General features: G+C 70.1%; 1 protein-coding gene across 1 annotated transcript; it reads left to right on the forward strand.

Annotated features, from left to right (window-relative positions):
* Positions 1–1,630: 1,630 nt before the first annotated feature.
* Positions 1,631–9,954, forward strand: LOC121661006 (cadherin-related family member 5-like). Its single transcript, XM_042020654.1, has 15 exons — positions 1,631–1,663; positions 2,529–2,615; positions 3,305–3,522; positions 4,073–4,132; positions 4,224–4,316; positions 4,859–4,945; positions 5,022–5,132; positions 5,884–6,054; positions 6,152–6,242; positions 6,970–7,076; positions 7,504–7,704; positions 8,022–8,156; positions 8,473–8,551; positions 9,043–9,239; positions 9,813–9,954. The coding sequence occupies exons 2-15, from the start codon at positions 2,555–2,557 to the stop codon at positions 9,888–9,890; spliced, it is 1,689 nt and encodes a 562-aa protein (XP_041876588.1). The 5' UTR covers positions 1,631–1,663; positions 2,529–2,554; the 3' UTR covers positions 9,891–9,954.
* Positions 9,955–10,220: the final 266 nt, after the last annotated feature.

Raw genomic sequence — 10,220 nt, forward strand, 5'->3', positions numbered from 1 at the left:
GCCCCGGCCCCGCTGACGTCCTGCAGCCGGACCCTGTCTGTGGCCAGCCCATGTCCCTGGGGTGCCCAGTCCATGTTCCCAGGGTGCCCAGCTCACCCTCGGCGCACACATCTTGTTGGGAACCCACCATTGGCAAAATCCCAGCCGGCGATGTAGCAGGATTTCAGCTCCGAGACCCTGAGCGAGGCGTCGGGCACACAGCCCAGCTGGATGTAGTCGCTGCACTCCACGGGCTGGTCCAGCTCCAGCACAGCCATGTCCCCATTCCTGTCCCTGCGGCCAGGTGTCCCCATCCCTGTCCCGCTGGCTGACCAGTGATGAAATCCCACTGCCGTGGGCTCCAAGGGTGCCCGGGAGCCACCTGGGCTGTGCCAGACCCGGGAGAGCAGCCCAAGCTTCAGGGGGGTCCCTGCTGGGCCCTGGCACATACAGCTAACAACAACACACAGCTGGGCACACACACACAGCTGGGCACACTGACAGGGTGTGAGCACACCTGTGCACACACACACGGGTGTCACACACACACCTGCACACACTCTCTCACCTCATTTTCACACCTGCACCCCACCCCCCTTGGTGCCACCCCCATGTCACTTCCCCCTCCCCCCGGCTCATCCTCTTTGTCCCCAAAGCGGATTATGGCGGTGGCTCAGCAGGGACATGAGAGCGTGCAAGGGGGGGCCACACCCCCGACCAGCCTCACACGGAGACACAGGTGTGCACGGGGTGTCACACCGCCTCTCAGGTGTGCACGGGGTGTCACACCCCCTCCCAGGTGTGCAGGGAGGGTCACACCCCCTCCCTGGGCCCAAACCTGTGCAGGCAGTGCGGGCAGGTTGTGCCCAGCCCAGCAGGGCAGGCAGTGCAGGTACTGTGGGCAGGGGGTGCCCCAGGCAGAGCCCTCGGGCACGGGCAGGTGGGGGACGAGGTGCAGGCAGGTGACAGGGGATGCTCCAGGCAGCACAGGCAGGTGACATTTCCTGAAGCGCAAGCAGTGCAAGCAGGGATCGGTGCAGGCAGGTGATCCCCAGGCAGGTGGGGCTCAGGGCAAACAGGGCTCTGAGCAGGAAGGGCTGAGGGCAGGGCGGGGGGATGCCCCAGGCAGGGCAGGTGCGAACAGGTGATGGCCGAGAGGTGCAGGCAGGACAGGTGATAAAGGTGATGCCCAGGAGGTGCAGGAGAGCAGGTGATGCCCGGGTGATGCCCAGGTGATGCAGGTGCTGCCAAGGTTGGGCAGGTGATGCAGGTGATGCCCAGGGGATGCCTAGGTGATACAGGTGATGAGGGTGATGCAGGTGATGCCCCAGGCAAGGCAGGTGATGCAGGTGATTCGGGTGACGCCCAGGCAGGGCAGGTGATGCCCAGGTGGTGCAGGTGATGCCCAGGGGATGCCCAGGTGATGCCCAGGCGGGGCAGGTGATCCAGGTGATGTCCAGGTGATGCAGGTGATGCCCAGGTGGTGCCTCAGGTAGGGCAGGTGATGCAGGTGATGCCCAGGGGATGCAGGTGACGTCCAGGTGGTGCCCAGGCAGGGCAGGACTCAGATCCCGGGTCGCAGGTCCCGGGTCAGCCCCGCCCCCGCTGGCCCCGCCCCCTCTCGGCCCCGCCCCCCGTCCGGCCGGGCCGGGGCAGCAGCGCCGGGGGCGGCGGCGCCGGGCAGGTACGGGGTGGCGGGGGCTGGGGGGGGCCGGGGGCTATGGGGCGACCGGGGGAGACGGGGGGAGGGGATTATGGGGGGCCGTGATCCCGGGGAGGGGGTCCGGGGCGGGCATCCTGGACACGGGGGTCCTCTGCCCCGGGGGTGACACACGGGCGGGTGACACCCAGGGACCCGCAGGGTGGGAAGGGGACGCCCCCCCGACTCCCCCTCTGTCCCGCAACAGGGAGGGGGTCCTGGGGGGGATCCCCCATGCCGGTGCCGGGGATGGTTGGGGTGGCAGATGGGGAGCGCCCCCCCCTCCGCCCTAATTAGCCGCCGCTAATTGTGGGGGGGCGCCATATGGCTCCCATTGCCAAGCGCGGGGAAGGCTCGGGGACCCCCTGCAGACCCCCGTGGCAGCGGGGTCGCACACTGTGGGGCGCCGGGACACGAGGGGGGCACGGAGGGGGGACACGGCCGTCCCACAGGGAGCGGTGCCGGCCTGGCAGCGGCCGGTGAGACCCTCGGGCGGGGACAGGGACACCCTGGGGACATGCACCGGGGACAGGGACACCACCCTGGGGTCCTGGGGAAGGGGGCCACGGGCACGGCGACCCGGGTGGGTGACACGGGCAGAGACAGCCAAGCGCGAGAGTCCCAGGGGAAAGGGACCCCAGAGTGGTGACAGCGCTGGGGATCCCAGGAGAGGGGAGCTGGCAGGGGGACAGGGGTGAGGACACGGGCTCAGGGACCCAGGGAAGGGGACCTCGGGGTGGTGACAGTGCTGTCATCGGGGTTGTCCGACTGGTGGGACACTGCGGAGGGGGCTGGGGACAGGGGAGCGGGGCCGGGGGTGGCAGCCCCGCTCCTCCCTTCCCCGCCACAGGCGCCCCCCGAGCTCCCCGTGTCCCCATGGCGGCCGCGTCCTGCCCGGCGCTCCTGGCCGCCTGCCTGGCGCTGCACCTGGCCACAGGTGAGCACCTGGGGGGACCTGGGGGACAAGGGACACTTGAGGAGGCCACCGGGACTGGGAGGGACCCGGCGGGCGGCTGGTGGGGTCCCAAGGAGGGGACCCTGGGAATGGCAACTAGGGGTGGTGGGGACCCAAGGGATAAGGTCACCAGGGAATGGGGACTTGGGGACATGGGAAGGGGACCCTGCGAGAAGCAACCGTGAGAGGTGGGACCCCAGGGCATGGGGACACAGAGGACCCTGGGGGGGACCCAAAGATGTCACCTGAGTGCAGGACCACTGGGGGTGATGGCCCACTGGTCTCCTGGGGACGGAGACTTGGGGGTGAGGACCAAGGGGTGGGGACCCTGGGGGACACAGGAGTGACCGTGCTGGGGTCCAGGAAGTGGGACTTGGGGGGCGGGAACACGGGGAGAGTGAGGGGGGAAGTGGGAATGGAGTTGTTGGTCCGGGGATATGGGGACCTTGGGGGCGGGGACTCGAGAGACCCTGGGGGGGTCAGCAGGGAACGGGGAGGGGGGGCAGGGAGCGGGACATGGGGACCCGGGAGAACGAGGGGTGGGAGTGGGGATCTTGGGGATGAGGAAGAGGGGATGGGGACGTGGGACATGGGGACCCAGGGGCTGGGGACCCGCGGGGCCACACCCCCCGCGGACACCCGTGTGCCCATCCCTGGCGCGGCGATGGCAGCCCGGGGCGACGGGTGCAGCGGGTTCGGGAACCTGTTCACGGAGATCGTGGAGAACAGCGCCCACGGGAGCCTGGTGGCGCGGCTGCCCCCGCCGGGGGACGCGGGGGGCGGCGCCGGCCTCCAGCTCTGCCTGGTGGGCACCGACGCCGCCTGGTTCTACCTGGACGGGCGCAGCCTCCGGCTCAACGTCTCGGCCGGGCGGGCGCTGGACCGTGAGGTGACACCGCCGGGACACCCCCCAGTCCCCTGTCCTACTTCAGCCATCCTGTGTCCGTCGGGTGTCCATCCTGCATCCATCCTGTGGCCAGTGTCCATCCTGAATCCACCTGCACCTATCCTGTGTCCATCTACCTCCAGCATCTATCCATCCATCCTACATCCACCTGTGTCCATCCTACGTCCATCCTGCATCCTTCCTATGTCTATCCTGTGTCCGTCCCTGCATCCCACATTTACCTGTGTCCGTCCTGCCTGTCATCCATACTCCATCTATCCTGGGTCTACCATCATCTGTTCATGGTCCATCCATCCTTCATCCATCCCGTGTCCATCCCATACTCATCCTGGGTCCATATTGTGTCCATCCAGGGTCCATCCATTCACCCTCCCCCCATGATGAGTCCATCCATCCTGCAGCCCCCTCCATCCCAGATCATCCTGCTCCACCCTCATCCTGCACCTGCTTGGCTGGGGACTCCAGCACGTCCCCAGGGGGCAGCCCCCCATGTCACCCCATGTCCCAGTGCCCCGTCCCTTGTCCCGTGCAGGAACTGGAGTCCCCGGTGCTGATGGTGGCCCTGACCTGTGCCGAGGACGGCTCCTCCCCGGTATGGCCACACACCGTGGGGACCCTGGGGAGCTCGGGGGGGGCACAGTCCCACCCTGGTCACTCCCCGTGTTCCCTCCCATGCCCGGCAGGTCGAGTTCCGGATCATCGTCCAGGTCCTCAATGAGAACGACAACCGGCCCCACTTCCAGGGGGCCACTGTCCTCACCCACAACGTCAGCGAGGTGACAGTGGCACTGTGGGCACATGCTGGGGACAGGGCTGGGGACAGGGGAGGTCATGGATATGGTCATGGTGATGGGGCAGGGATAGGCACCAGGACAGGGATGGCCGTGGGCATGGATTGCGGACGGGGATGGGGATAGGAGGGGAGTCAGAGATGGTCGGGGTCATGGGCACGGTGATGGGCATGGGCGCAGGGACAGCACTTGGGACAGGCATGGTCAGGGTCAGTCGTGGGCACAGTGGCAGAGATGGGGACAGGGACAGGGTTGGGGGCAGGAACAACGCTGGCCATGGACACAGGGAGAGGAGTGGGGGTGGTGGGGATGGGGACAGGGCTGGGAGAAGGTGGGTGCCCGGAAGGGATGGGGACACCCAAAAAAGTAGGAATGGGGATATTGGGTGTGTTCATGAGTTCGGGGGTGTTGGGGGACCATAGGGGGTGTTTAGGGGTGCGGGGTGTGTTTAGGGGGGGGGTGGGGACCCCGGAGGGTGTTGACGGCTCCCGGGGCGTCTGGGGACCCCTGGTGACCCCCGCGGGCAGCTGGCACCGGTGCACTCGGTGGTGTTCAGCGCCCAGGCCGAGGACGCGGACGGGGACACGCTCATGTACGTCATCGACACGGCCTCGGTGAGCCGGGGCGGGGGCGGGGGGCCGCGGGGGGGCCGGGGCCATCTGCCGGGCTGACCGAGCTCCCCCACCCCAGCCCGACGCCCGCTTCTTCCGCATCGACCTCCCGAACAGCGGCCGCGTGGTGCTGGCGCGGGCGCTCGACTTCGAGAGCCGGCGGCACCTCGAGGTGGTCGTGACCGCCGTGGTGAGACCCCCGCCCGCCCGTGGGACTCCTCGTGTCTCCCCTGTCTCTCCCCATGTCCGTGGGACCGCCGTCTGTGTGCCCCCCGCTTGTGGGACCCTGGTGCAGGGCCCTGATATGAGACCCCCGCCTGTGGGACCCCTGCCCACCCGCATGAATTTGGGGGGACCTGGCACCCACCCCTGGCCCCAGGGAGGACCGCAGCCCGACCCCAGCCCCACAGAGCCCGCGGGTGTGGGGTCCTCGTGCCCACCGCCCCCCCGGGTGACACCCCCGGCACGACCATGACACGGGTGGGCTGCACGGGTGGGGGTCCCCCCGGCCCTTCCGCCCCCCCACGCCCGCCGGCCGTCCCCGCCGGCCCCGCTAATTGGGGGTGACGTGATCCCGTCACCTGCCCTCAATCCCCCTCATTTCCTTAATGGGCCACCTGCGCCCCCTCCCCCCTCCAGCGCCCAGCCCCCACCCCAGCTCTCCCTGGCACCCCCACCCCACGGTGGGAACTCAGCGGGACCCCGCGGCCCTGGGCTGCGACCGCCGCTCCTGCCTGGGGCTGGGAGTTCCTGTCCCTCGAGGTCCCCTTTACATGGGGGCCCCTGTACCTGCGGCCCCGTGTGCCTGTGGGGTCACCACTCAATGGAGTCGTTGTTCCCTGGGGGTTCCCTGTCCACCTGGGGTGTCGTGAGGGTCCCCGTGCCTCTCTGTGCATCCCACAGCAGGTCATGGGGCATCCTTGCCCGGCTTTTTCCCGCAGGAGATGAACACCCGGGAGCGGTTCAACGCCTCGGCCCGGGTGCGGGTCAATGTCCTGGACGGGGATGACCAGTACCCCCAGTTCCTGCCCTGCACCCCCCGCGCCCCCCACAGCCCTCCCGTCTGCACCAGCCCCGTCTACACCGCCAACATCACCGAGGGCCAGCTCCAGGTGGGACACGGGACCGTAGGGACACCGCGGGAACGCGGGGGTCGGGGGGGCCCGCAGGGCTCAGCCGGACACCTCCGTGTCCCCTCCATGTCCCCAGGGGGGTCCCCTGAGCTTCAGCCCCGGCGCCGTCTATGCCGAGGACGGGGACAGGGGGCTGCGGGCGGCCATCACCTACTCCCTGCTGGCAGGTAACAGGGGACAGGGGACCCGGCGGGACACGGGGGGCAGGGACACACGGACACGGGAGGGCAGGGAGATGGGGACACGGGGACACAGGCAGGCACAGACGCGTGGGCAGGAACACAGTGACACCACAATACGGACGCAGGTGGGCAGGGACATGGGGACAGGGATGTGCTGGGCGGGGACATGGGTGGGGAGAGGTGGCCGTGGTGCCCGGGGTGGTTCCCAGCGCTGCCCTGTGCCCCCAGTCCCTGGCAGTGCCGGGTGTACCCGCACGGTGGGGGGGTTTTGGTGATTGGGGGTCCCCATGCTGGGGGGTGTCCCCGCCAGGGATCCCTGTGCCAGGGGGGTCCAATCAGCACAATCCAATTGCCGGCTCCTCTGTGGCAAATTGAATAAAGGGATTGAGATGGGGGGGGCCTAATCCCCCCCCGGTGCGGGGGGGCTGCGGGCTGGGGGTCAACCCCTGGTGTACCCGAGGGTGGTCCAGCACCACAGGGGTTAAACCCCCCCATATTGGAGGTCAAAGGGTTAATAACACCCACCCTGTGCGTCCCACCACCCCCCCCCCCCCCCAATAAGGGGGGTCCTCCCCGCCATGAAGTTCCGGGAATGGATGGGGGGACATGAGGGACCTCCCACAGGGCTGCCCCAGGGGGAGTTTCTCACAGTTCCCCGGGGCAGGGGGCAGGTAGGGGGGTCCCGGGGGTCCCCATCTCTGTGTCCCCCCAGGTCAGGAGAGTAGCAGGTTCCACATCGACAACGTGACCGGGGCCATCACGCTGCTGCGGGCGGTGGAGAGCAGCCGCCAGACCCCCGAGATCTGCCTCAGCGTCATGGTGGGTGGGGGGCGAGGGGGGCCCCGGGGAGATGGGGGGGACCTGGGGATATTGGGGAGTACTCAGGGAGATGGGGGTCTCTGGGGAGATGGGGAGACCCAAGAGGATGGGGTTCCCTGGGGAGATGGGGGGTCCCGGGGAGATGGGGGTCCCTGGGACAGTGGGAGCTGCCTGGGGTACTCCGGGAAGCCCCCGTAGGTGCAGGAAGCTGGTGGCAGTGGGTAAAACCTGGGTGTCCCCTGTGTCCCTCCACGCTCCATGTGCCCTGTGTCCTCCCATGTCCCCCCTATGTCCCACCGTGCCCCCCTGTGTCCCCCCATCCCCTGTGTCCCCCATCCTTTGTGTCCCCCTGTCCCTTTCCTGTGGCCCTCCCGTGTCTCCTCTGTGTCCCCCCCATGTCCCCCTGTATTCCCCCCGCGCCCCCCAGGCCTCGCAGGTGAACGACCCCTCCAAGTACGCGGTGGCGCGGGCCCTGGTGCGGGTCCTGGCCCCGAACCGGCACCCGCCGCGCTTCCCCCGCGCCCGCTACCGCGCGTTCGTGCCCGCGGCCCCGCGCCGCGCCGCGCTGCTGCTCACCTTCGGCGGGCAGGTGCTCGCCCTGCACGCACACGACCCCGACTTCCCCGAGGTGAGCGGGGCAGGGGGGCGGGCAGGGGGTGCAGGTGAGGGTGCAGACAAGGTGTGGGCACGGGATGCAGGTAGGGACGGGCAGGGGGCGGGGAGTGGTGCAGGTGGGAGGCAGGTGGGGGCGTGGGCAGGAGGCTCAGGTAGGGATGCAGGTAGAGGCAGGAAGGGGGCGGGCAGAGAGGTGGGAAGTGGTGCAGGTAGGGAGGCAGGTGGGATGCAGGTGGGGAAGGCAGGTGGGATGCAGGTGGAGGTGTGGGCAGCAGTGCAGAGGATGGGTACAGGAGGTGCAGGCAGGGGCTGATTCCCCCCACCCCGCAGGGGCTGAACCCCCAGGTGCGCTACACCCTGAGCCACGGCGCCAACCAGAGCCAGCAGCTGTTCCAGGTCATGCCCAACGGGCTGCTCGTGGCCCAGGCGGACCAGCTGCGGCCCGGGCAGAGCTACCACCTGCAGGTGGGCGTGGAGGGCAGGGGGAGGTCGGGGCACAGGGGACATGGGGGTCTAGGGAGACGGAGGGGCCCTGGGGGACATCGGAGCCTGGGGGGCAGGGAGCACCGGGGGCACTGGGTGGGCACGGGGGGCTGGAGGTTGTGGATACCAGAGGGGCACCAGAGAGGGGACACGGGCGGGGACGACAGAGAGGACACTGGGGCTGGGGGGCACCTCCATGTCCCCTCGTGTGTCCCCCCGGTGCCACAGCCACGTCCCCTCGTGTCCCCTGTCCTCACCATGTCCCCCCTGTCCCCTCCATGCCGCCCCCGCCGTTCAGGTGCTGGCGCGGGACGAGGAATCGGGCGAGACCTCGAACACGACGGTGGAGCTGGAGGTGCTGTGGCCGGGGCAGGCGGGTACGGAGGAGGGGGACCCCCCCCAGAAACCCCCCAGAGACCCCTCCGTCAGCCTCCTCATCCCCACGTCACCGCCCCAGGAACCGCCCACGGACCCTCCTGCCCCAAGCGCTGGGCACCCCCAGGGACGCCCCTGCCCCCCGGTGATGGGGTCTCCCCCAGAGTCCCAACCGGTGAAGAGGCTCCCCCAGCTCCCCCGAGCCCCCAGCGTTGTGTCCCCCCAGGGATGGGTTTTCCCCCAAGCTCCCCGCGGTGACGGGGTCCCCAGGCCACCCCCGTGCTGTGATGGGGTTCCCCCGGGCACGGGATCCCCTCCCAGCCCCCGGGATCTGAAGTACTCCCCCCGTCCCCCGCCGTGCCCCGCTGCTGGCGCGGCCCCCGCCCCGCAGCCCCCCGGGACCCCTCGGAGCCCCCCGGGATGTGCCGGGGTTTATCCCCGCCCGCTCCCCCGTTGATGGCTCCCCCGCTGACGTGTCCTCTCTGTCGCGCAGCCCCGCGGGACCCCTCGGAGCCGCCCCCCGGGCGGGGGGTGCCGGCGGGGGCCGTGGCGGGGGGCGCGGGGGCGCTGCTCCTGCTCGGGGCCGTTCTCCTGCTCGCCCTCCTGGCGCTGCGGGCGCGGCGGCGGCGGCGGCGGCAGCAGCGCACGGCGGACCGGGCGGCGCTCGCCATCGAGAAACACCCCAACGTGGTAGGGGCCCCCCAGCCCCCGGCCCCGACCTCGCTGTGCTGCTCCCCAGAGCCCCCCGACACCCCCTGAGCCTCCAGCCCCCCCGCTCTGCTCCTCCGGGGCACCCCCGACTCCCCCCCGCACCCCCCGACCTGCCCGCCCGGTACCCCTGGAGCTGCCCCCAGAGCCCCCAACACCCTCCTGCGCCCCCCGCCCTGCCCCCCGCGCCCCTCAACCCCCCCCCCCGAACCTTCGAAGCTCCCCCAGTTCCCCCCCGCACCCCCAACCCCTCAAGACCCCCAGCTCTCCCCAGACCTCCCCGCACCCTCATCCCACCCTCAGGTCTGGGGAGCAGGGAAGAGGGTCCTCCGGTCAAGGGGGGCGCGGCGGGACCGAGGGACCTCCCAGTGGGGGGAAAGGAGGTCCCCTGTTCTGGAGGGGCTGGGAAGGAAGGGAGTCCCTTGAGTCTGGGGATGGGGGTTCTGCTGGCTTGGGGGGCCGTAGGAAGGTGATTCCCGGGTCTGGGGGCTGCGGGAAGGAGGGAGCCCCCCGTGCCTCAGTTTCCCAGCTGACCCCCCCCGTTCCCCCCCACAGAGCCTGAGGTGGTTCCAGCCGGTGAGTGGGACCCCCCAAAAAGTACGGGGGGGGGGGCGGAGAGTCACCCTGCTCTGAGCCCCGCCAAAAGGGGGATGCGGGGTCCCCTGTGCCATGGGGTTGCTATGGGGGGGTCCCACTAGGAGGAGTCCCATGAGGGGGTCGGGGTGCTGGACAGGGATTGGGATGCTGGCGGGGGGGGCCCGTGCTGGAGGGGGCCCCATGGGGACGGTCGGGATGCTGGGGGGTCCCAGGGGGGTCCTTTGCTGGTCCTGTCGGGAGAGGTCGGGGTGACGGGAGCTCCCATGGGGGTCCCTGTGCTGGGGGTCCCGGGGGGGCGGGTGCTGGGGAGACATTGGGGTGCTGGGGGTCCCATGGGAGAGGTCGGGACGCTGGAGGGGGTGTCCA

Source organism: Corvus kubaryi, unplaced genomic scaffold (assembly GCF_017639235.1).
Source record: "Corvus kubaryi isolate FWS band 111438036 unplaced genomic scaffold, C.kubaryi_AGA036_p1.0 37037, whole genome shotgun sequence".
Lineage (NCBI taxonomy): Eukaryota > Metazoa > Chordata > Aves > Passeriformes > Corvidae > Corvus > Corvus kubaryi.